This window comes from Dendrobates tinctorius, unplaced genomic scaffold (genome assembly GCF_039654945.1).
Source record: "Dendrobates tinctorius isolate UK_male_01 unplaced genomic scaffold, ASM3965494v1 ptg000016l, whole genome shotgun sequence".
Classification (NCBI taxonomy): Eukaryota; Metazoa; Chordata; class Amphibia; order Anura; family Dendrobatidae; genus Dendrobates; species Dendrobates tinctorius.
Window position 1 is genome coordinate 6045214 of NW_027361684.1, and position 26764 is coordinate 6071977.

Sequence of the window (26764 nt, forward strand, 5' to 3'; positions counted from 1 at the left end):
GCGGATGTGTTGAATTGGTCTCCGGAGGCTGTTGCCTCCTTTCAGGAGCTGAAGCGTAGATTTACCTCCGCCCCGGTTTTGCGGCAGCCTGATGTCTCACTCCCGTTCCAGGTAGAGGTGGATGCTTCTGAGATTGGTGCAGGAGCGGTTTTGTCCCAAAAGGATCCGGTAACATCTAAAATGAACCCCTGTGCGTTCTTTTCCCGAAAGTTCTCTTCATCTGAACGTAACTATGATGTGGGGAATCGGGAACTGTTGGCCATGAAATGGGCATTTGAGGAGTGGAGACATTGGTTGGAGGGAGCCAAACATCAAGTTGTGGTCCTCACTGACCACAAAAATTTGATTTACCTAGAGTCGGCTAAACGCTTGAACCCTAGACAGGCTAGGTGGGCCTTGTTTTTTACACGTTTTGATTTTGTGGTCTCTTTTCTTCCTGGAACTAAGAATGTCAAGGCAGACGCCCTCTCTAGGAGTTTCGTTGCTGATTCTCCTGTGGTGACCAAGCCTGCTACCATCTTAGGCGAAGGGGTAGTTCTTTCTGCCATCTCGCCCGATTTGAGACTTGCTCTGCAAGAGTTCCAGGAGGACAAACCTGAGCGTTGTCCCAGTGGAAAGTTGTATGTTCCTGACCAGTAGAAGAAGAGAGTGATGTCTGAAGTTCATTGCTCTGCATTGGCTGGTCATCCTGGTATTTTTGGTACTAGAGATCTGGTGAGTCGCTCTTTTTGGTGGCCCACCTTGTCTCATGATGTCAGGAATTTTGTGCAGTCCTGTGGGACTTGCTCCCGGTCTAAATCTTGTTCTCGCTCTAGTGGGTTGTTGATGCCTTTGCCGGTCCCCAGGAGGCCATGGACCCATATTTCAATGGATTTCATCTCTGATATGCCGGTCTCTCAAAGAATGACTGTTATTTGGGTGATTTGTGATAGGTTCTCTAAGATGGTTCATCTTGTACCACTCCCTAAGTTGCCATCTTCTTCTGAGTTGGTGCCCCTGTTTTTGCAACAGGTGGATCGCTTGCACGGGATTCCTGAGAACATTGTATCTGACAGAGGAGTTCAGTTTGTGTCTAAATTTTGGAGGACGTTCTGTTCCAAGTTTGGAATTCAGTTGTCCTTCTCCTCTGCTTTTCACCCTCAGACCAATGGGCAGACAGAGAGAACAAACCAGACCTTGGAGTCGTATTTGAGATGTTTTATTTCCGCTGATCAGGATGATTGGGTTTCATTTTTGCCCTTGGCCGAATTTGCTTTAAATAATAGAGCTAGTTCTGCCACTTTGATGTCACCTTTTTTTTGTAACTTTGGGTTTCATCCCCGATTTTCTTCAGGGCAGATGGAGCCTTCTGCCTGCCCAGGGGTTGACACTGTGGTGGAGAGAATGCACCAGATCTGGGACCAAGTGGTGGATAAGTTATCACTCTCCCAGGAAAGGGCCCAGCGGTTTTCCAGTCGACATAGGACCATTGGTCCCCAGTTTAAGATTGGTGATATGGTGTGGTTATCATCAAAAAATATTGCTATGAAGGTGGCTTCTCCTAAGTTTAAGCCTAGATTTATTGGACCTTACAAGATTTTGGAGATTATTAATCCGGTCTCTTTTCGTTTGGCTCTTCCTGTCACATTTAAGATCCATAATGTGTTCCATAAGTCCTTGTTGAAGAGGTTTGTTGAGCCAGTTGTGCCTGAGGTGGCACCTCCGGACCCTGTATTGGTTGAAGGTAACTTGGAATATGAGGTAGAGAAAATTCTGGATTCCCGTCTGGCTAGACGGAGACTCCAGTATTTGGTTAAGTGGAAGGGTTATGGTCAGGAGGATAATTCCTGGGTCTCTGCCTCTGATATTCATGCCAAAAGATTGGTGCGTGCCTTTCATCGGGCTCACCCTGATCGCCCTGGTAGCGTTGTTGAGGGTTCGGTGACCCCTCCTCAAGGGGGGGGTACTGTTGTGAGTTCATTTTCCCCTCCATCTCTGAGGCCTGGTGAACTCCCTATCCTAGTGAAGGAAGGTAGTGAGCCTGATTATCAGGCACCTGGGACTAATGAAGACGATTGGCTGAGTGGAGTCTCTGACTGGATATAAGGCTGCTTACGCCCTTTCTGCCCTGCGGGTGATTTCTCTGTGGACTCTTGGACACCAGTCTGATTCCTGCTCTCCTAAAGCTAAGTTTTCTGCTTTGCCATTTGCATTTAAGATTTGTTTTTGTTTTTCTTGCTTTTTGGATTCTGCCACTCCCTGCTGGAGTGTGCAGTATTCCTTTAGCTCTGTCCTCTGAAAATACCTGAGTGCTGATTTAGTTTTGAAGCTTAGTTGCTTCAGGGCCATTTTTATATCAGCTGGTTGACTTTGTCTTTGATAGGGTTTTGGCAGATTGCAGACAGCAGCTTTCCTATCCGTTCCTATCTAGGTAGTTTTTGGGCCCCATCTTTGCTCACTCTGTCTTTCTGTCTGTGTAAGTGTTTCCATCTTGCTTCACCGTCATTATATGTGGGGGGCTGCCTATTGCTTTGGGGTCTGCTCTGGGGCAGTTAGATTTCCCCTTTCCTTCTTTAGGCCTATGTATCTCTCCGGCTGTGATCGAGGGGTCTAGGTCATCGTAGGAACCCCCCACGGCTTCTGCTAGTTGTGTTGTTAGGTTCAGGGGTCTGCAATCTGATAGTTGCCAACTTCTCCGGTTTTCTGGACTTAGCTAGCATTTCTGTTTTTGCCTCCTGCGGTGACTCAATCATAACAGGCGGCATCGTTGAAGAGGGATCCAGTGGTGGCGCATGCAGCAGTTTCTCCGGGTGCCATCAAGGAAGAGTGCCAGACAGTGGGTGTCGGCAGGCAGGCAGCGGCAAAGGGACAATATGCTACATGGTCCAGTTGGCCACCCGGGGGCTCGAAGAGCGGCGGGCAGCGATGCTTTGCTGTCCAGCAGTCCTCAGATGTGTAATGCGGACTGGGCTAGTGTGTCCGGGTCTGGGGATCATTCTAGGTCCCAATCAGCGAGGAGGTCGGTGGTCATCGCACACTCAGGTCCCCCCCGGGTGACGAGGAGGTCAGGGGCACAGGCCGGGAGGAGCGGAGCGGTGCAGAAGAATCGGAGTCTGACAGCGAGCAAAGAGAACAAAGGGAGCGCCTGGAATCTGGATGTCCGACTGGCGGGGATACAGCACCCACACAGCTAAGTGAGTATGACTCAATGTATTGTTTGTGGTCCGCAGGGGCTGTGTTGCAAGAGTCTGGTGGTAGTCAGGCAGGTAGATTTGAGGAAAGAGAGTTAGGAGGGTCTGGCGGGGCAGAGACGTTGGACATTCGAGACATTTTACATAATATGTCGCAAATTTTGAGGAGGTTGGAGAGTGGAGCAGTGAGCAGGGTCGGGACATCACCGGTTCGGGCATGGTTGCCTGGGCAGGGGTTAGGGTCCCAGTCAGGGAGTGAGTCATTGAGGCCTGATGGGGATGCTGAGGTGGCATCTTCGGGTGTATCAGTTTCAGTCCAGATGGAAAAGGATAAAGGGGATACAGTGAAGCTGGATGACAGGGCAAAGGGCGAGGTATACGTGTGTTTTGAGGGGCCTCTGGGAGCCCATTTGAAAAAAAAAAAGGCGAAAGAAAGATTTGGCGAGATGAGTACATGGAGATATTCTCCCTCCTCCCTTTGGAAAAATTTAATTTGGATAAGGGAAAAAAGGATGATAGTAAGAGGGAGGAGAAAGTAAAACGGAGGTGGAGGTTGATTCCGCAGACATTTGTAAACTGGTTGCAGGCATTTGCAATTTGGCGAGTGTCATAGGCGAAAAGTTTCCTGAGAATTGCTCGCGTTTGTTTTGCTATCTAGATGCGATAGGGGAGGCTCACTGGACATATGGGGGTCAGACATGGCTACAGTATGATGAGCAGTGGTGCGGTCGGAGATTAGATGGGATTAAAACGACATTGGACTTTGGCTGAAGGTTATGGCCCCAGCCAGGTATGGGCAGTCCTTTCATAGGATCGGACATAGCATCATCCAGCAGGCGGGACACGGAGGCAGCAGTCAGGGGACACCAGGAACTATGGAAAAATCGGAAACGTGCTGACAGTTTAACGACGGCCAGTGCAAATACGGGAACAGCTGTAAGTTTAAACACGTATGCTCCCATTGTAGCGGGAGCTCCCATGGAGCTTCTAAATGTTTCAAAAAAGGGAAGGGAAAGACCTCTGTGGATGCCGGTCAAGAGGGTGAGCCCGGTGAGACTTCCCGAGATGGCACCCTTTCTAAGTAGGTACCCAGATCAGGCAAATGCTAAGGTTATCGAGAATGGTTTTGCGGAAGGTTTTAGGATTTCCCCTCCTAGTCATACTGTTCCTTTTTCAGTTAAAAATTTGAGGTCTGGACGTTGCATTCTGAAATAGTTAATGATAAATTAAAAAAGGAAGTGGAGTTAGGTAGGATGGCGGGTCCTTTTCTGAGTGTGCCGTTTGAGGGGGTGATCCTTTCTCCCTTGGGGGTTGTGCCTAAAAAAGAGCCAAATAAATTTCGGTTGATTCAGCATTTATCTTATCCTAAAGGACTGTCAATTAATGATGGTATTGCTCAGGAGTTGTGTTCTGTGGAGTATACATCATTCGATACGGCAGTGCAGTGGGTGCGCACTTATGACTCGGGGCTTTGCTAGCAAAAACTAACTAATCGGCTTTCAGATTACTACCGGTTCACCCGGACAGCATTCCATTGTTGGGTTGTTTTTGGAATGGAGGTTTCTATCTAGATAGATGTTTGTCGATGGGTTGTGCAATTCGTTGTTTGAGAAGTTTAGTACCTTTTTGGAGTGGGTGGTGAGGGATGTTGCCGGCGTTCAGTCAGTCATCCATTATTTGGATGATTATTTGTTTATAGGTCCTCCTGATTCATCGTTGTGTAGGAATGTTTTAGTGCTTTAGCGGCTATGGTGTGGGTTGCGGAGTGTTTTGGTGTGCCACTGGCAAAGGAAAAGAACGAAGGCCCTAGGACCATTTTATGCTTCCTGGGGATAATAATCGATTCGGAACGGATGGAGTGCTGGTTACCGGAGGACAAATTGTCTTTGCTTAGGCAGGAGGTGGAGAGAATTCAGAAACTGTGGAAGGTGATGTTGAGGGAGCTGTAGTCGTTGTTGGGCAGATTGAATTTCGTGTGCAGGAGCATGCCCATGGGCCGAATTTTTTGCCGCAGGTTGTCGGGAGGGACAGCAGGGGTGCGGCCTGTGCACCATTTCATTTGCTTGAATAAGGAGCATAGGAAGGATTTGATGGTCTGGCAGTGTTTTTGGGAAGTTATAATGATCGGTCGTTGATGCAGCACGAGGTCTTGAAAAACTTTGACTGTGATATTTACACGGACGCAGCCGGCGGGGCTGGTTATGGGGCCTATTGTAAGGGAAGGTGGAGTGTTGGAACTTGGCCGGAGACATGGAAGAAGATGGGCCTTACAAAAAACCTGACTTTGTTGGAATTGTTCCCAATTGTTGTGTCGGTCTCAGTCTCGGGTAACATATTCGCGAACCAGAGAGTTAGGTTTCATTGCGACAATATGAGCGTAGTGTCAGTGATTAACAGCTTGTCAACTTCTTCTCCCCCGGTGATCAAGTTGGTTAGAGTATTGGTTCACAGGTGCTTGCAGCTGAATGCTTGGATTTCGGTAGTACATGTACCGGGTATGCAAAACTCAATTGCGGATACCTTGTCTCTTTTCCAGTGGGAGCGTTTCCGAGAGTTGGTGCCAGGTGCGGAGGTCTCGGGTGTAGAATGCCCTTCGCATCTGTGGCAGGTGGCTTTGGACGAGCATGAAGGTTGATTCGGGAGTCTGTGATGAGTCAGACTTGGTCATCATATCAATCATTGTAGCGGGTATGGCAAAGCTGGGTGTCGCGGTGGAGCGTGGTAGAGTCGGAGGCGATAAGACGTTTGCCGTGTTGTTTATTAATTGGTCAGGCGGCTGAAACGGGTTGGTCAATTTCGAAGGTGAATAAATTCACTACCGGTTTGGCATTTGGTTTTAAGTTGCAAGGATCGGTGGATGTTCCGAAGAAATTTTTGGTTAAACAGGCGTTAAGGGGTTTTAGAAGGGGCAATCGGAGTTTTGATAAGCGTAGATTTTTGGGATAAGGAGATCAAAAACTGATCAATTGGGTAGAGGTAGACGCATAGTATGAGGGAGGGTTGAGGGGTCGTTGATGTGCCCGCAAAGGTGTCTGGAAACTTATTGGAATGTGTGGACGGGGAAGGTGGGCCCACTGTTATGTTATGCGGGGGGGGGAATTTTTGTCTCATTTCCAGTTTATTGCAGTCTTAAAGTGGGGTTTGCAGGAGTTGGGCCTTACCCCGGGTATGTATGGGTCACATTCTTTTAGGATCGGGGCTGCTTCAGAGGCTGATAGTCTTGGTTAGGTGCTGATGTGATAAGGCGACTTGGTAGGTGGAGTTCGGATCGTTATTTAACGTATGAGCGTCATTAATTACAGTTGTAGAATGTTAGGGATTGGTTTGAAATTGCTTGTTATGTATTTTCAGATGCAGACCTATTGTTAGCCTTGATCTTCGGACATTCGTTCATGCATTGGGTGGCACTGCGGGCTGACGTAAGGCCAGACAGTAGGCACCTGGGTTTTAGTAGGGAGCAGGTGGTGTTTCAATGGTTGGGATTTCGAGGAATGTTATGGAGTAGTGTCCTATCCGAGTTTTCCAGAGCCACTCGTTTGGATAGATCACACGACATTCTGGTTATGCATATGGGTGGGAATGATTTGGGGGTTAGGCCTGTTAGGGAATTATTTAGGGACATACATTTTGACTTTCTATGTCTGTGGACATCCTTTCTTGGCATGTTGACCGTGTGGTCGGATATTGTTCCTAGACAAAAATGGAGGGCTGCTAGATCTTTGAAAGGGATTAATAGGGCCAGGGTAAAATTAAATAGGACAGTATCAAGTTTTGTTGCCAGGATTGGGAGTTTAAGCGTCAGGCATTTTGAATTGGAATCAGGGGTTGGAAATTTCTGGTTGGAGGATAGGGTTCATTTAAACGCAATAGGTATTGATTTGTGGGCTTTGGCATTGCAGGAAGGAATTGAGAGAGCATTAGTGACGTTGGGACACTCACGAGCCTGAGGTGGTCAGGGTTGTTCGTGGTTGGCGGGGGGTGGGGTTCTTGGAGTTGACGCTGATTGGTCCAGGGAAGGAATTGTAAGTAAATTCCAGGCAGTTCAGTTTGAAATTGTGTGGGATTGATCTGGCATTTGGGTATGGGCTCTGGACAGGGTTTTACCCCGGGAGCTTTTGGTGGTTAGTCTTCCCGGAACGAGATGTACGGTTCCCTTGAGCTGGTGATGGACAGCTGAGGGTAACATGGTGGTAGAGGTTCATTTGTTTTGCCAGATATCAAGCCAGATCTTTTAACTCCAAAACCCTCCCCTCATATTTACATACCAATTGTATGTATATTTATGGTTATATGTTACTGCTTGTTAATAAACTTGGCCGCTGTGGCCAAAATTTCTCCAAAGAAATTAAATTGTAGTGTTTTCATTTAAAAGGGGGTGGAACGTTGGTATGGTTGGGTTCAGAATGGAGGTTGCAAGGTAAGAAGCCGTATTCGCCATACGCGGTCATGAAGTAGACAAATGATCACAGGTTTAGTAAATATTAAATTAAAAAATCATAAGAATTGAAATCACCTCCGTTTTCCCCTATTTAAAATAGAGATAATAAAAAATACAGATATGTGGGATAGTTTTGTCCATAAAAGCCCAATCCATTAAAATATGAAATTAATAAACCTGATCTGTAAAAATTGTAAGCAGAAAAAAATCGAAGGAGCAGAATTATGTTTTTTTCCTTGCCACAACTCTAAAGAAAAAAACATTAAAAAGCATTTAAAATATATCTACCTCAAAATAGTATAAATAAAATTATCAGGCTGCCCTTCCAAAAACAAACATTAGAAGTCCAAGATAATGGTGACACCATTTTTTTCACAACTCAATCTAAAGAAAAACTATGCAACTTTGGTATGACCGTAATCGATGAAAAAACAATTGTCCTTTTTCACAATTTTGCAGCACATAGAGTTTTGGTTCTCCTTTCCAGTGAAAAACATGATTAAATGTATGGTCTTTCAATAGTACCACTCACCCTGCAAAAAATAAACCCTGAAATTTATATGTCAATGGAAAAATAAAAATTGTATAGCTCTTGGAATAGGGGAAGGACAAATCAAAAGCGCAAAAATGAAAAATTGGCCCACCCTTAAGGGATTAAAGGGGAGCCCGTTACTTCTTAAATACCTTGTAAAAATCCCTGAGTTCCCCTGATTCTGTCACTGTTTTCTGTTTTGTGCTTTGTCTCTCCATTGCAGAGATATTCACATTTGTTTTTCTATAGCACAGTATGTGAAATCTCTGCTTTGTTGTGCAACTTGGTGTTTCTTCAGTCTTCTCTATGGACCTGCATTTTCACGCTTCCTTCCCAGACACTGCCAATCACAGCTCAGCAGTGTCTGGGAAGAGATTCACTTACAGGGGTTCTCCCATGAAAAAAGTAATCACCTCTCCACAGGATAAGTAATGACGTGTTGATTTGTAGGGGTCTGACAGCTGGGACCGGCACCAATCACCAGAACATGTAACTTTTATCCACATTAGACTGGAGTGGCATGTTCAAATTGACCACTGATCTATTCATTCCCTCAGTGGCTGCACTAGTTTTTTTCTGGAAGCCCCAAAGAGAATGAATGGAGCAGCGATCAGACATCTAACCTTCCCCTCCCTTTTAAAATGGGGATAAGTGTCCTATCTGGGGTAAAAGTTCCTCATTCTTCCGACCAGTGCTGTTTCTAATGGTCGGACCTAAGCGATCACTTATCCTGTAGAGCCCTGGATTGGTAATAACTTGTTTTAACCAAAGAACCCCTTTAATCTCAACTAGTGTAATTGCACATCCCAGTTATTGGGGCACACAGTAGATGTGCAGGAGCCGCCTGTTTTTTATAGTCGACGCTCCTCTATGTCACGGTCCAATTCTTGGAGCCGTGTCAGAGTCTGGGTTCCCTCATGTAAACCTTTATTTTCTGGCTTCTGGGGGCTCAATTTGGGTTTTTGACCCCCGGTGGCCACAAGTGTCATTACATCTGATACTTTCTTTGTTTTACCTTTTGCCCCCCGGTGGTCACTGGAGTTATTACATGTTTTGGTCCCTGCTGATGTGACCACTCCTCCTTTGCTATATGAGGTCAGCAGGTCTATCAGCGGGTGTTGGTGATAGCAGCATTTCCTTTTTGGATTCCAACCACAGTAAAGGGAGCAGCTGGCTGTGAGGTGTAGAGCCTCTGCTGAAACTGGTGTTGAACTCTGCCTGCCCGGTGTCCGAAGCAGAGTGAGATGGTGAAGGTGGCAGCTGGCTTTGAGGCGTCGAGCCACTGCGAAAAGTATCTGGTGCTGCACTCTGCTGCCTGATGACTGCAGCAGAGCAAGATACCGTATTTTTCCGACCATAAGACGCACTTTTTTCCCCCAAAATTTTGGGGGAAAGTGGGGGGTGCGTCTTATGGTCGCAATATACTAACCTCCGGTGCGGTGGTGCAGCGGGCGGGGCTCTGCAGTGCGGTGGTGGCAGCGGGCGGGTCTCTGCGGTGGTGGCAGCGGGCTGTGCTCCGGTGCAGGGGCGGCGGCTCCGCCGGCATTTCCTCGCAGCCCGGAGGCCCCCGCACACCCCTTGCTGGCCGCCACCATGTTGCGGTGGCCTCCGGGAAGATGGCCGCCGGTCCGGGGACGGCGCATGCGCGGGATCAGATCTCATCCCGAGATCTCGGTGGACGAGATCTCGCTGCCGAGATTTGAATCTCGTCCCCCGAGATCTCGGGACGAGATCTGATCCCGCGCATGCGCCGTCCCCGGACCTGCGGCCATCTTTCCGGCGTCCATGTTCCAAGAGGCCACCGCAACATGGCGGCAGCCAGCAAGAGGTGTGCGTGGGCCTCCGGGCTGCGAGGAAATGCCAGCGGAGCCGCCGCCCCTGCACCGGAGCACAGCCCGCTGCCACCCTCACCCACCTGCCCCAACTCAGCACAGGCCACCTGCCCCAGCACAGCTGCCCCTGCCCCAGCACAGCTGCCCCTGCCCCAGCACAGCTGCCCCAGCCCCAGCGCAGCTGCCCCAGCCCCAGCACAGCTGCCCCTGCCCCAGCACATCTGCCCCAGCACAGTTGCCCCTGCCCCAGCACAGCTGCCCCTGCCCCAGCACAGCTGCCCCTGCCCCAGCACAGCCCACCTGCCCCAGCCCCAGCACAGCTACCCCTGCCCCAGCACAGCTGCCCCAGCACAACCAACCTGCCCCAGCACAGAGCCGCCACCGCACGAGCCTGGACCACTGAATGACCCCTGTGACTACTCCTCCACCTGTGCCGGATCCCTTCCCAGGTAAGCTGAATTCGGACTGTAAGACGGACCCCCATTTGATACATTATTATTTTTTTCCCTATTTTCCTTCTGAAAATTGGAGTGCGTCTTATGGTCCGGTGCGTCTTATAGTCAGAAAAATACGGTAAGTGTTTTGGTGTTTTCCCCTTTTTTCCTTTGTGTGTATTAGTGCAGTGGTGGGACTAGTGTCTGCATCACCCAGTTCCCTAGAAAGGGATAGGTGCAGGGTGAGTTAGGGACTCAGGTATCCTGCTCGGCGACAGGTGAGGAGCCTGTATAGGGATCGCTAGGAGTGCGTAGGGACACAGTCTCAGGGGAGTGCAGGAGGTCTCCATGTCCCCGTTCCCTATTGCAGGGCCCACCATTGTAACTGTTTCCCCTTCCCCCTTGTCTTGTTGTTTGAGTTACCGGCCTGCAGGTCGTGTCACACAGGACAGTTACACGTGACAGTTTATCACCAACCGTTACCATTTTCTCTGGTGAGCCATGGGCCAAGTACAGACCGGTGGTGAATTGCTTCTGATCCTCACTGAGGAGAGTGAGGAGCTGCATAGTGTGTTGGAGCAGCAGCAGCAATCAGGGTCTGGAACCTCCCCTCTGGCTCAACCAGAAACCCAATTTGCGGCTTTGGCGAATATGCCCTCTGGAGTTCCTGCTGGGGAGCAGGACTTGCTCATACACGCGGATGCACCCAGGCAGGTGGGAGGAGTTGGTGTCCCCATGGTGCTGCCTGGTGTTCCCCGAGGTGCAGGGGTACATCCCTGTAGTAAGCAGACTGAAGATTTGGCCCGCGGGGCTCACGCCAAAACTTCTATGCCACCGAAGAAGCCGCCCGCTCCTGGTCGTGTGGAGGAAGACGACCAGGGAGAGTATATTTCCTTCTTCCTTCCCTTCCCAATTGTGGCTCTGGCCAATATGCCCCCTGGAGTCCCTGCTGGGGAGCGGGACTTGCTCTTACACGTGGACGCACCCAGGCAGGTGGGAGGAGTTGGTGTCCCCATGGTGCTGCCTGGTGTTCCCCGAGGTGAAGTGGTACGTCCCTGTAGTGAGCAGACTGATGATTTAGTCCACGGGGCTCACGCCGAAACTTCTTTACCATCTAAGAAGCCACCCCTCCTGTACGTGTGGAGGAAGACGACCAAGGAGTGTATATTTCCTCCATATTCCCGTTCCCCTCTCCTCCAGTAGTGGCATCAGGGGTGCTGTCAGGGAGTAGGGGTAAGTCGCAACCCTCACCACAAGCTGCCCCTCTGAGTCGGAGTCCTCTTAGTAGGGGGGGCAGAGAGGAGTGGTTACCTCTGAGCCTTTTGGGGGTGTGAGTGTTACGACACGGGGGGACGCCTATGTTGTCAGTTCTGAGTGGAGTTCACCATCTAGTGGCAAGAGAGTGAATGGCAATAAACGTTCAGGTCCGGACTTGGGTGTGTACGTGTTTGTATGGGTGTCTGAGTTACCCTTTGTTATACCCAGGCCTAGCTCATTCCCCAGGTCGCCGCTCTAGAGATTTGTGGTGCCTCCGGAGTATACGTCGTCACCTCCATCTGCCCTCTCTTGCCATGACCCGGTGTGTCAGATGATGGTTGACGTGAACTCTGGTGGAACAAGGCATCCACACTGTAGGTGGTATGCAGTGTAGTGCGGTGTTGAGGGTCCAGAGGCCCCTCATTGAAGGAAGGATACTGTCACGGTCCAATTCTTGGAGCCGTGTCAGAGTCTGGGTTCCCTCATGTAAACCTTTATTTTCAGGCTTCTGGGGGTTCAATATGGGTTTTTGCCCCCCCGGTGGCCACAAGTGTCATTACATCTGATACTTGCTTTGTTTTACCTTTTGCCCCTGGTGGTCACTGGGGTTATTACATGTTTTTGGTCCCTGCTGATGTGACCACTCCTCCTTTGCTATGTGAGGTCAGCTGGTCTATCAGCAGGTGTTGGTGATAGCAGCATTTCCTTTTTGGATTCCAACCAAGTGAAGGGAGCAGCTGGCTCTGAGGTGTAGAGGCACTGCTGAAACTGGTGTTGAACTCTGCCTGCCCGGTGTCCGAAGCAGAGTGAGATGGTGAAGGTGTCAGCTGGCTCTGAGGTGTCGAGCCACTGCGAAAAGTATCTGGTGCTGAACTCTGCTGCCTGATGACTGCAGCAGAGCAAGATAAGTGTTTTGGTGTTTTCCCCTTTTTTCCTTTGTGTGTATTAGTGCAGCGGTGGGACTTGTGTCTGCATCACCCAGTTCCCTAGAAAGGGATAGGTGCAGGGTGAGTTAGGGAATCAGGTATCCAGCTCGGCGACAGGTGAGGAGCCTGTATAGGGATCGCTAGGAGTGCTTAGGGACACAGCCTCAGGGGAGTGCAGGAGGTCTCCACGTATTGTTCCCTATTGCAGGGCCCACCATTGTAACTGTTTCCCTTCCCCCTTGTCTTGTTGTTTGAGTTACCGGCCTGCGGGTCGTGTCACACAGGACAGCACACGTGACACTCTATAACAGGGATAACAGCTTACAGATTTGTAGGTTGAGTCCCTAAGGTCAATTCCCCCTGTGGTCCCCAGACACCTCAGACCGACCCTGTGCAGTTTGCCCTGGAATGGATTACATGGAGAAAGAGAGAGCCTCCTGCCTGCAAGTGAATACAATGCAATGTACACAGTTGACACATATGGACTGGTAGACGATTTGTGGAACAATGACTGCATAAAAATACATGCAGCCGAACACTCCGGTCCCGAGTGCCGGCAGCAGTGCCGGGTATTGAGGAGAGAGACTTGCGCGAGTTTCTCGCATCACAATCGCAAGTGTGACCCCGGCCATACTGACAGACTGCATAGACTACTAGATCAGATGTGACTGACAGCATCTGGGAGTGAGGGGTGAAAACACACTCCCCCAGAGAAGACTGAAGAAATGGACAGTTGGACTACAAGCAAAGATTATAACTACTGTGCTTCAATAGCAACAAATGTGAATATCTCTGCAATAGAGCAAAATGGAAAACAGTGGCAGAATCAGGTATCAACGGATTTAAATCAATTTTGTTTGAGCAAGTGACATGTCCCCTTTGAAACTGTAACAATATTGCCTTCTTGCATAATTCTATGACACCCGGTTATTAATTTGATTGTTTTCATTGCCACATGTGTTTAAACAAAAAAAAGAAGACTTACCAAAGTAGAAACTGGCACCTTTCTTTTTCTGCTGGAAAAACGACCCACTTGCCCTTGCATGTAAATCAGCCTTGTTTTCCATCAAAAGCTTCACTAACTTAAAATTTCTCTTTTCTATTGCTATGTGAAGTGCTGTCTGTCCTGTGGGCGACAAAAGAAGCAGGGATTACAAATAATACCAAAAGATAAGATACTGTGATAATGCAAGGGGAATACCTAAAGGCACAACATAAAGTAGTTGTCCTATAATTACAACTCATCTGCTATCAACAGTTACAGGACACATAATAAGTGTCTGCTCACTGGGAGTCCCACCACTAGGACCCTCACATGTCATGAGAAGGGGGTCCTATATCACCTACACCAATAGAACAGCAGTTATGTATAGAAAAATATTCAGAATTGAGAGTCCTCAGTGGTTGATACCTTTTAATGGCTAACTGAAAAGATGGTAACACACTGCAAGCTTTCGAGACTACTCAGGTCTCTTCATCAGGCAATATAGACGGTACAAAGATATACATCTTTCCTGTATCACTTATGTATAAACACTGCTGCTTTATCCATTGTCTGTTAGAGACTGACAAAGACAGACAAGTGTTGTTCTTGGCTATCTCCATCAACTCCAAATATAAGAATTGGGGTGGCAGCGCACATACGTGACTACTGTTTCCTTCAAATGGGGGACACTGGTAATCAGTGAGGTTGTCTGTGGTGGGATTCCCAGTGATCAGACATATTCCTGGCATAGGTGATGAGTTGTGATTGAGCGTAACCCCTTTTAAAGCTTCTGGCAGAGCCTACCACCTACCATGTGCCATTTCCAATCATGAGAAGGGCTTAGCGCCAATTTAGACAACAAAGGCCCAAGTCAGACTGTACTCCCTCTAGCTAAGTGTCTGAGCTCACTGCATTCATATTAACTCAATGTCAGGTCAAAGAATGTGTAGAAGAGGTAACCTGTTGTCCCAATGGCAAGAACACATCAATCTATAATTATAATGTTCTAAATTGTGATAATAAGAAAACAAACTTTATGATTATAAATATGACTGCATGTAACTTAGAACAATACACAATCATACAAAGCATCGATGGCAAAATGGGTTCTCACAAATGTGAAATAAAATCAAGACTGCTGGAATTGTACAGGCATAGTAAAAGTGATAAGAAGCAAAGCAACACTTTCAAAAATTAGATTTCATGTGACTTCACAGCCTCTGCCATCTTACGGTTCTTACCGCTATTTTACCCAACATTTTACTTTCTGCATCATTTACTTATTTATTTCACTCTACACCTCTTGTTAGCTTATTTCTTCCTATTCCTCAATCACACTTTCTCCTCTACGGCTCACTTTAATGTTCCAAATCACATCTTCCTCTTTATCCCTATCATTCCATACCACCATTTTTATTTTATTTAATATGTTTCACTTCCAACCTTTTTTTTTACTACTACTACTTTAGCAAAATGTATTTTTCACAGGAGCCTTCAAATGCAATTTTTGCATCCAAGCTGGAATTGCCCATTTGGTAGTTTGTACTCACACTTCCCTTTATGGTATGTGCACACATTGCGGATTCGTCTGCGGATTTTTCCGTGCGGAATCTGCAGAATTGGCTGGTCAAAATGCCTGCATTTTCCCTGCGGACTTCTAGCGGATTTAGTGTGGATTTCGCCTACGTTTTTACACCTGCAGATTCCTAAAATGGAAAAGGTGTAAAAACGCTGCAGAATCCGCACAAAGAATTGACACGCTGCGGAAAATAAACTACTGCGCTTCCGCGCAGTGGTTTTTGTTTTCCATAGGATAACATGGTACTGTACATCCCATGGAAAACTGGGCCAAATCCGCTGCGGATCCGCAGACGAATCCGCAACGTGTGCACATACCCTTACACTTCCATCACTTCAGCCTCGTTCCTGGTCTGCCACCTGTAGCTTTGTGTTCTCTTCTCACCAACTGACTCTCCTTTTGTGCTATCCATGTCCTTTTTATTTCCACATTGTTGCTTCCTTCACCTCTTCACCAATCCTTGTCCTATTTTTCCTCACTCTTCATTTAATCACTGACATGGATCTATGTATTAGTCCTCCCTTTCTATCTCATATTTTATATGTTATCCTTCTGTCCTACACATTTTCTTTGTTCATGTTTGAGCAAACTTCCATTACTGGTATTTCTAATGCTTCATTTTTTATAGTTACACTCTCTCTGTTTCCTTATGTGTACTATCAACTCTTTATGATAGTATTTCTTGTCCTTTGCACACACTTTTTTCCCTTTCCTCTTCCTCTCTTCCAAGCCTCCTCTTGAATTTGAACTCCAACCCACCCCTCAGTGGGTGGTACTCTAAGTTTTTTGGTGCCCATTTTTGTCTATAAATACGTACATGTACCAGTGTGTGTAACCTGTGGTTCTTTTTTTTTACATTTGATAAATATGCCAGTGCGGCATTGAAGTGCATACTGGTCAATAAAGAACCGTCTAATGAATATCGCAGCAGAAGACTTCTTTCTAGCAGCGCAGACAATTTTTACACCTGTTTTTTTCTGTTTTGGTCAAGAAACAAGACAAGATACATCGTATGAACATGGAAGTACGATTTTCAGGATTTTTTAAACTGATAATTGCCTATTTCAGTGTTCAGCAACTGTGACGCTTCAAGCTTTCACAACACTTTAACTCTCTAAATGCCCTTAATAACTGGCACAGACAGAAAAGGGCCGATGTGCAAGAACAATATGTAATAAATTGCAGGCGCTGGATATGTCACCGCGGAACAGAGACAGATCAAACGATAAAGGGTTTTATTTACAAGGGTCTAACCTCCTCGCAGGGAGGAAACAATGGAGGTTAAACTGGCAAAAGAATGATGAAATAACGGTTTATGAAAATTAGGCAAAGTTATCAAACAGTCAAGGCAGATAATGGTAATTAACGGGTATTCATGCAACTTATCAGTCTGAAGAAATCTTGCTTGAAGGGTCGTCTTCTCCAACGTCGGCGCCGTCAGCAGCGACACTTGTAGTCCCTGTAGTCACTGTATATGCTGTAGTCTCTGTTAGATTGTAACCGGGATCTCCAGGGTTAAGGTGGAAGGAAGGGGGACACTGGTACTGACTGGATCTCCCCTGCTCTGAGTCTCTGCTTTCAAACTAACAGTCTCTTGTTAAGCCTCTCTGCTGGAACAATACTCAGTCTCTTGGTAAGTCTCTCTGCTGGAATGAGGGGCTCTGACCTGTCACCGCAGGTCTCCGTCTCTGCACGGTCAGGAGGACGTCTTCCCCTAATCGGTGGGGGCTTCGCTTCATTGTACTCATAAGCAGCAGTCTGTATGTAACGTCCTCCTGTCTTATCTTTCTGGTTGGGAGAGCTCTCTCCTCCCCTGCGTGCAGTTGCATCCTGTTCTGTCTCCTGCACAAGCTGCTCTGCCCTGAGCGCGCTCTGTCTTCGCGCCCTCTGCCTGCACCCCTTCCTGTCCTGCACAACTTCCTCTTCCCCACTGTTACTCACAGACCCATGATACAGTCGGTCCAGGTCCAAAAGGCTTCCCCCTGGCAACCCTACTGCGCAGCTATATGGTTCCAGACACGGAGCAAAGGAGGTAACCCCTTTCTGGCTCTTCTTGTGCTTCACCCCCTTACAAATAGATGGGAACTTTGTAGACCAAGAGCTCCTAAAAATACAAAATTGCACCTGCTTTGTAGGTAGAAATGTGCCCCTTACCTCTTTGGCCCCTGTTTTACTGCACAGGTTGCACCAATGATATGTCCGCCCCTGCTCTTAACTGATCCTAAGTGCTGAGTGCTATTCAGAGTTTCATTTTCTAAGGGCTCATACACATACAGATGTAGCAAGCACTGACTTGATGCTTGAGTGTTATGACAGCATGAAGCAGCCTCACTTAGTGATGTAAAAAATGTCAAGATAAAAAGAAAAGATAAGAAACTTATTAGAGAAAAATGGCTGTTCCCACACTTATCAGTCACTTCCTGCCTTCTTCTCTCTCAAAGACTTCTCAGACCTAAATAAAGATAATTTCGCGCACTTGAACCTCTCAGGACTAGAGGATTACGTGAATAGTAAATTTAATGTAAGACTCAATATACTGTATATGCCAGGGAGGTATAATGCACAATGTCCAAGATAATTGCACTAAGCCCAAAAATAAAAATCAAGGGATAATTCACCCACAATTAGTATTGCACGTTGTCCAAATAATTATAGAAATAACGCAAAGAAAACCATATGGTAAAAGAGAAGGCACAAAGAAGTAAATATTGTAATTGCACTATAATCCGCAAGGCTGTGATAAGGCCTCACTGCGTTCAGGCGCCAGTAGTTCTGTAAAAAAAAGTGAACTAGATGTGAAGCTGATGACCACACCCTGGGCCGGCGTTATGACCAGGCAGACCAGGCAGCTGCCTAGGACCCCCAGGCACAGAAGGGGCCCCCGGCTGCTGCTTGCTTCCACAAATCCAAATAGCACAGGCACAGCACAAGGCAGTGATTCGCTTTGTTCTGCAATGCGAGCCTTTCCCGGCTAGCGCTGCACGGCCTCGTGTTATTTATAGTAATGTCGGCGGTGATCCCGGGGCCCGGAGGCAGAAGCAGTCAGGCATGTTATACTGACCTGACTGTGACCTGCGCTCTGCATATTATCCTGTTGTTCTGCGCTACGGCCATCCATCTTCACTCGTCACTCCTACAGCCGGCTTCTGTGTTATAATTTATACCGTGCCCTGGGCTGGCAGCCGCTGTTCAGGGACAGGACCTTCCACATGGTCACCTGACCGCTGACGTCGTCCTGACATTGCACAGCGTCTGCAGTGCCTGTCAGGAAAGAGTAGTAGGGCTCAGGAGAAGTGTTCCTGGCTGGCTTCCATATACAACACGTCACCTCAATACTACGACTACAGGACTGGTCAGGTCACTGGTGATTTTTTTTTTAACTGCAGTCTGCGACTGCACCTCAACACGGCAAGGACTAGTACCCTCAAAAATTCATGTTGGGGGACGCTGTACAGGCTAGCTTACTTATTTGTATATTCATTATTGTTTGTTTGGATGTACATTAAAACGTTCCATCTAAGGCCTCTTTCACACATCCGGTTTTTGTAATCCAGCACGATGCGGCAACATTTTTAATAACCGGATCCAGCACCGGATCCGGTTTTGTCCCATAAGCTTTCATGGTCGCCGCATCGTGCCGGATGGTTATGCGTCGTGTCCGGTTGTTGCCGGACACGGCATAAATTAGCCGTCCGGCATCTGCAAAAAACGTTCCCTGCAACATTTTTTGTCAGCGCCGGACCGGCTTTTTCCACAGCGCATGCCCGGACTCTGTGAATGTTAACCCCACAAGTGCCCGGCGAGAGAGTGAGAGATCTCTCTCTGTCACCCGGACACTTGTGAGAGATCTCTCTCGCCGGGCACTTGTGGGGTTAACACTCACAGTGTCTGGGTGAGAGAGAGAGATCTCTCTGTGGGGTTAACCCCACAAGTTCCCGGCAAGAGAGAGAGATTCTCTCGCCTGGACACTAAGTGTTAACCCCCCCATGTCTCTCTCTCTCCAACCCCCTCTCCCCTCCCCTCCCCTCTCCTCTCCTCCCCTCCCCTCCCCTCCCTTTCAGCAGCTGTCTCTCATCGGCTGCCTCTGTCCACCTCGTCCTGCGGCTCCTTTAAATAATGTCCGAGCCGTATCTCTCGCCGCACACACATCCGGTGTCACGGCTGCAGGCCGGATCCGGCGGCCCGGCTTTTCGCCGCACGCCGCCGGACCCCACACACCGGATGTGTGAAAGTAGCCTAATAGGGACAAAGTGACAGAGTTCTTCCATGGTCTTAGAAATATTGCTGTACACCATACACATTTTTATTTTTTTTTTAATATGGGAATTATATCTCCAGCAATTGTTTTAGGACAATAGATATGGGAGGAATAGCTGCTGTCTGAATGAGGGGTGAACTGCTCGGAGCATTGAGTGGAGCCCAAAAGTATTCGGGTAGAGTGTGATATTCGTCAGCACTGGCGAACCATCCAATGTGCATAAGGGCCTTCTGCTACAGTACATCTTTGATGTGCACCACTTTAAAGCTTATGGAACCCTACTCTGATGCCAGTTTGGTTAAAAAATGGATCAGATAAGTTAATGTCTACTTGTGCAGTCAATAAGCAGAGCCTGATTTATGTGCAAGCTGGAAAGTGAGTCGTTATTTTATTTCCATGGCCTAATTTACTAATGAATAAGCTTTTAATGAATGATGTTGAATCATGTATAGATTGCTATTGACAAACCACTAGACATGTATGACTGGTAAATTCATGGCCATGTAGTATCACTGCATAGGACTAAGGATATTCAGAATTGAGAGTCCTCAGTGGTTGATACCTATTAATGGCGAACTGAAAAGATGGTAACAAATTGCAAGCTTTCGAGACTACTCAGGTCTCTTTTTCAGGCTAGACCAGTGATGGCGAACCTTTCTGAGACCGAGTGCCCAAACTGCAACCTAAAACCCAATTATTTATGACGAAGTGCCAACACGTGCCAAATGCCCCATCATGATCCCCTTCATGTAGAAATGCCCCATCATGATCCCCTTCATGCAGAAATGCCCCATCATGATCCCCTTCATGCAGAAATATGCCCCTTCTTGATCCCCTTCATGCAGAAATGCCCCATCATGATCCCATTCATGCAGAAATATGCCCCATCATGATACCCTTCATGCAGAAATGCCCCATCATGATACCCTTCATGCAGAAATGCCCCATCATGATCCCCTTCATGCAGAAATATGCCCCTTCTTGATCCCCTTCATGCAGAAATGCCCCATCATGATCCCATTCATGCAGAAATATGCCCCATCATGATACCCTTCATGCAGAAATATGCCCCATCATGATCCCCTTCATGTAGAAATTGCCCATTCCACCACCTCCATCATTTCCTCCTCCCCATCACCACATCATTGCCCTCTCCCAATCACTCCCATCATTGGCCCTCTCTCCATCACTCCCTTCATTGGCCCTCTCCCCATCACTGGCCCTCTCTCCATCACTCCCTTCATTGGCCCTCTCCCCATCACTCCCTTCATTGGCCCTCTCCCCATCACTACCTTCATTGGCCCTCTCCCCATCACCGCCATCATTGGCCCTCTCCCCATCACTCCCTTCATTGGCCCTCTCCCCATCACTGCCATCATTGGCCCTCTCCCCATCACTCCCTTCATTGGCCCTCTTCCCATCACTGCCATCATTGGCCCTCTCCCCAGCATTGACACACACACACACACACACCACAGCAGCTTCACTGGCGCACACACACACCACAGCAGCTTCACTGGCACACACACACACACCACAGCAGCTTCACTGGCACAGCGGCCACACTCACCTCTCCGTGCGACGGCAGCTTCCTTTCTCTCACTGGCACAACGGCCGCGGAGCTGAATGATGATGTCATCCAGCCGTGGCCGCACTGCTCAATGTGTGAGGCAGGAAGCTGCAGCTCCGGAACAAGGATGAGGCGATGCTACTTGCCAGCTAGAGGGCTCTGTGTGCCCTCTCTGGCACATGGCGTGCCAAAGGTTCGCCATCAGTGGTCTAGATTAATACAACATCTGAAGAATCACATATTTATACACAAAACAGCAAAGAAATAACGCAATATATAAGACAAGTGATGTGAAGCAGAATTGTCATTAAGGATTAGTCTAGAGACCCCTAGACAGGATCAGAATTAAGCCCCCTTCACACTACCTGATTTTACCAGTATTAGAAAAACCAATACCAGTATGATCAGGGTTGTTTGTCTATGTGAAACACTTGTGGAACCTGTGTGGAATCCATGTGTACGTGTGCATCATCAGTGGGCTGTCCATGCAGCGTCCATGTGGTATCCGTGTGACACGTACTAGAATAGAATGCAGAATAGAAATGACAGATGTTTAGGTGTTAAGGATGTGCAAAGATTTAGATAGATAGTTATGTAAGCAAGAGAGATAAATAGATGATAGATAGATAGATAGATAAGAGATAGATGATAGATAGATTAGATAGATACAGCTCTGGCAGCAGAGTGGCTCAGTGGTTAGCACTGATGCTTTGCAGCACTGGGGTCCTGGGTTCAAATCCCACCAAAGACAATATCTGCAAGGAGTTTGGGTGGGTTTCCTCTGGGTTCTCCTGTTTCCTCCCACACTCCAAAGACATACTACTAGGGAATCTAGATTGTAGCCCCAATGAGGACAGTGATGATAAAGACTGTAAAGCACTGTGGAATTAATGTGAGTAGTATAAATATATAATTAGTGCCTTGTGTGTGTTGGTTACTGCACATGTATTAAGCTAATGAATGGAAAAAATTACGCACTTTTTTTTTTGACAACCAGCCAAGGTAAAGCAGATTGCTGCGGACTTACAGTGGGGAAAAAAGTATTTAGTCAGTCAGCAATAGTGCAAGTTCCACCACTTAAAAAGATGAGAGGCGTCTGTAATTTACATCATAGGTAGACCTCAACTATGGGAGACAAACTGAGAAAAAAAAATCCAGAAAATCACATTGTCTGTTTTTGTTTCATTTTATTTGCATATTATGGTGGAAAATAAGTATTTGGTCAGAAACAAGCAATCAAGATTTCTGGCTCTCACAGACCTGTAACTTCTTCTTTAAGAGTCTCCTCTTTCCTCCACTCATTACCTGTAGTAATGGCACCTGTTTAAACTTGTTATCAGTATAAAAAGACACCTGTGCACACCCTCAAACAGTCTGACTCCAAACTCCACTATGGTGAAGACCAAAGAGCTGTCAAAGGACACCAGAAACAAAATTGTAGCCCTGCACCAGGCTGGGAAGACTGAATCTGCAATAGCCAACCAGCTTGGAGTGAAGAAATCAACTGTGGGAGCAATAATTAGAAAATGGAAGACATACAAGACCACTGATAATCTCCCTCGATCTGGTGCTCCACGCAAAATCCCACCCCGTGGGGTCAGAATGATCACAAGAACGGTGAGCAAAAATCCCAGAACCACGCGGGGGGACCTAGTGAATGAACTGCAGAGAGCTGGGACCAATGTAACAAGGCCTACCATAAGTAACACACTACGCCACCATAGACTCAGATCCTGCAGTGCCAGACGTGTCCCACTGCTTAAGCCTGTACATGTCCGGGCCCATCTGAAGTTTGCTAGAGAGCATTTGGATGATCCAGAGGAGTTTTGGGAGAATGTCCTATGGTCTGATGAAACCAAACTGGAACTGTTTGGTAGAAACACAACTTGTCGTGTTTGGAGGAAAAAGAATACTGAGTTGCATCCATCAAACACCATACCTACTGTAAAGCATGGTGGTGGAAACATCATGCTTTGGGGCTGTTTCTCTGCAAAGGGGCCAGGACGACTGATCCGGGTACATGAAAGAATGAATGGGGCCATGTATCGTGAGATTTTGAGTGCAAACCTCCTTCCATCAGCAAGGGCATTGAAGATGAAACGTGGCTGGGTCTTTCAACATGACAATGATCCAAAGCACACCGCCAGGGCAATGAAGGAGTGGCTTCGTAAGAAGCATTTCAAGGTCCTGGAGTGGCCTAGCCAGTCTCCAGATCTCAACCCTATAGAAAACCTTTGGAGGGAGTTGAAAGTCCGTGTTGCCAAGCGAATAGCCAAAAACATCACTGCTCTAGAGGAGATCTGCATGGAGGAATGGGCCAACATACCAACAACAGTGTGTGGCAACCTTGTGAAGACTTACAGAAAATTTTTGACCTCTGTCATTGCCAACAAAGGATATATCACAAAGTATTGAGATGAAATTTTGTTTCTGACCAAATACTTATTTTCCACCATAATATGCAAATAAAATGAAAAAAAAACAGACAATGTGATTTTCTGGATTTTTTTTTCTCAGTTTGTCTCCCATAGTTGAGGTCTACCTATGATGTAAATTACAGACGCCTCTCATCTTTTTAAGTGGTGGAACTTGCACTATTGCTGACTGACTAAATACTTTTTTTCCCCACTGTATGTATATCGGTCAAAACATTCATTTTCTGTAATTTATTGTTATGAACAAGGAAGAAAAGTTCCAAGTTTGCCAATATGAAGCGCTCCTACATCAGTGGTTCTCAAAAAAGAAAAAAAGCAGAAGAAAAAAGCAAGACTCTGGTCTCTTATCCGAAGTTAACAACATTCTTTAGAGGGCGGGAAGAATCCAGCCAAGGAGAAAGCTCAACTTCTGGTGATTTCACTGAACAACCATCATCAACTGTTTCTAAGGAAGCTGCCCAGCAAGTGGAAACAAAAGAAACAAGACAGCATGTACAGTCAACCACATATGAAGAAGGTGTGGAAACAACAGACATTGCTGTGTTCCTGAGCTCCGATTTAACTGAGGAGACCTTGAATGTTCCTGAAAGGTTATCAGATGATCCAGCACTATGGCCAGTAGCAATATCTAATACCCAAAGATATGAGCTGGTGAAAAGGGGACCCAAGCAAATTATGAAAATGATATTCCCACAGGAGAAGTCAAAATTCCCAAGACGTTTCACATCTGAAAATTATTTTATCAAAGTGGGTAATGGAGATAAAATCTTACGCACTTGGCTGGTATATTCTGAACAGGTGGACAAAGTATTTTGTTTCTGCTGCACTCATTTTGGAAAACGAGACATTGCGATCTCCAAAGATAGCTTTAACAATTGGAAGAATATCCATTGTCATCTTAAAGAACATGAGCACTCAGCTGCACATGAGCAGTATATGCAGGACTGGCTTTACCTGAAAAGAGGCATTTGTGAACGAAAAACAGTTGATAGTGCCAATGTGCATCAAATTGAAATGGAGACAATGTACTGGAGATCTATCCTCAGCAGAGTAATTCCCATTATATGTTACGTAGCTGAACGCCACTTAGCTCTCTGAGGAACGACAGTTAAGTTATACCATCCAAATAATGGTAATTTTCTTGGTCAAGTGGAATTTTTAGGAAAGTATGATGCCACAATGAATGAACATGTGAGAAGAATACAAAATAAAAGAATTAAAGCTCACAACCTGAGTAAGGACATTCAAAACGAACTTATTAAGCAGATGGGTAGAACCATACTTGATGTAGTTGCACACAGAATTCACAGTGCAAAATATTACGGAGTCATCATGGATTGCACACCACACAAGTCACATTGAACAACTGTCTGTCACAATTTGCATTGTCCAATGTGAGCTGTCAGTAGGTGCTTCAGTGTCTGAATACTTTGCAGGTTTTCTTGCAGTTGAAGAAACTTCTGGGGAGGCATTGTGCAATGTGTTCTTAGAACACTTACAAGGCCTAAAGATTAGCATAGATAAATGCAGAGGCCAAAGTTATGATAATGGCAGTAATATTGAAAGGGAAGAAACAGGGTCTGCAGTCAAGAATTTTGGCCATGAATAAAAGAGCGTTGTACATGCCATGCAGTAGCCACACTCTTAATCTAGTCATCGCTGATGCTGCTAAATCATCTGTCCTCTCTGTCACATTCTTTGGAGTATTGCAGCAAATGTATGTGCTCTTCAGCTCCTCAACACAGCAATGGGCAATTTTAAAGAAAAATGAAACCAACCTGACCCTCAAACCACTCTCTGATACTCGCTGGGAATGTCGGATTGACAGTGTAAAGGTTCGCTACAGCTTAGGGGAAGTTTGTTCTGCACTTGAAGACCTTGTCGTCTATGCTGCATCAAAAAAGATGATGTAAAAGCTGCAGAAGCCAAGAGCCTTGCGAATGAAATTTCTTCTGGTCAGTTTAGCATTTGCATTGTTGCCTGGTATGATGTTTTATACCATATTAATCGTGCAAGCAAGATCTTTCAGAAAACAAAAGTTGGCATGGACACACTTAAGAAAGAGATTGAATTTGTACTTAATTTTCTGCAAGATTACAGGGAACATGGTTTTGAATCATGCTATTCTACTACAAAGAGTATAGCTGAAGAAGCATGAGGAAAACAGCCCTCCAGAGGAAATGGTGAAGAGGGTTTTCTTTTTAACCTTGATTGATGCTGCAGTTGTGGGCATAAATGAGAGATTTTCTCAGCTAAAAGATTTTTATCACCTTTTTGGATTCCTTTTTTAACAAGGAGGAAATGAAAGCTGCGAAAGACGAGCAAAGGCTTGAAGAATTCTGCAAACAATTTTCAGAAGAAATGGATGATACTGATCCCAATGACTTGAATGTTGAAATATGTTCAGCAATAAGGAGCATGCCAGATGATGTTTCTGATTCACCATTGAACATGCTTAATTACATTTACTGTACAAACCTATTAGATGTGTACCCAAATCTTAGTGTGGCGTTGCCTATCCTAATGAGTGTTCCTGTGACAGTAGCATCAGGTGAGAGAAGTTTCTCACGTTTGAAATTGATAAAAAATTATTTAAGATCTTCAATGTCACAAGATCGCTTAAATGGTCTAGCAGAGATTGCAATTGAGCATGACATTTCCAGAAATCTAGACTTCTCCAAAATAATTGAAGATTTTGCCTCAGCAAAAGCCAGAACGGTTTGCTTCTAGAAAGCATTCACTATGATGCCAGCTTTATTGCATAGCCCTTTAAGGGCTCCTTTTGAAATAATTTGATTGAATATTTTCTAGTTTGCTCTTGTTTTGATTCTTATTTAAAGTTAAGGCCCTTTTACATTTAGCGATGCACCAGCGATCCAACCAGCGATCCGACCCGGTCAGGATTGCTGGTGCATCGCTAAATGATCGCTAGTGAGCTTTCATACAGAAAGATCTCACAGCGATGCAGCAGCGACGCAGCGCACGATACTCACCTTTCACACACAGCGATCCTGCGTCCTCCCGCCCGCCTCCACGCGTCGCTGGACGTCACAGCAGGAAGTCTCAGCAGGAAGCGCCCGACGAGAAATGGAGCTGGACATTCTCGCGCGATCAGCGATGAGCAGCGGGGGAGCCGGTCGCTGGTAAGTATCACACATAGCGATATCGCTAGCAATATCGCTATAACGTCACAAGATGGGTGTCGTTGTCCGGTCCCTCCCATCTTCTAACGGTGACGTCCTCTTCTTTGCTGCCTATCGTGTCTCCTGCGCAGGCGCACTGCTCTGCCCTGTTGAGGGCAGAGCAGAATACTGCAGTGCGCAGGCGCCGGACCTCTCCCAGCGCCTG

At 46.6% G+C, this 26764-nt stretch overlaps 1 protein-coding gene across 3 annotated transcripts in view; it reads right to left on the reverse strand.

The window, feature by feature from the left end:
- Positions 1 to 26764, reverse strand: part of LOC141079413 (transient receptor potential cation channel subfamily V member 1-like) — a 182384-nt gene that overhangs the window by 57335 nt on the left and 98285 nt on the right. For all 3 annotated transcript variants that reach the window (XM_073565334.1, XM_073565332.1, XM_073565324.1), the window contains exon 5: positions 13575 to 13715. In XM_073565334.1, coding sequence (XP_073421435.1) covers positions 13575 to 13715 — 141 coding nt within the window. The remainder of the gene's footprint in view (positions 1 to 13574; positions 13716 to 26764) is intronic.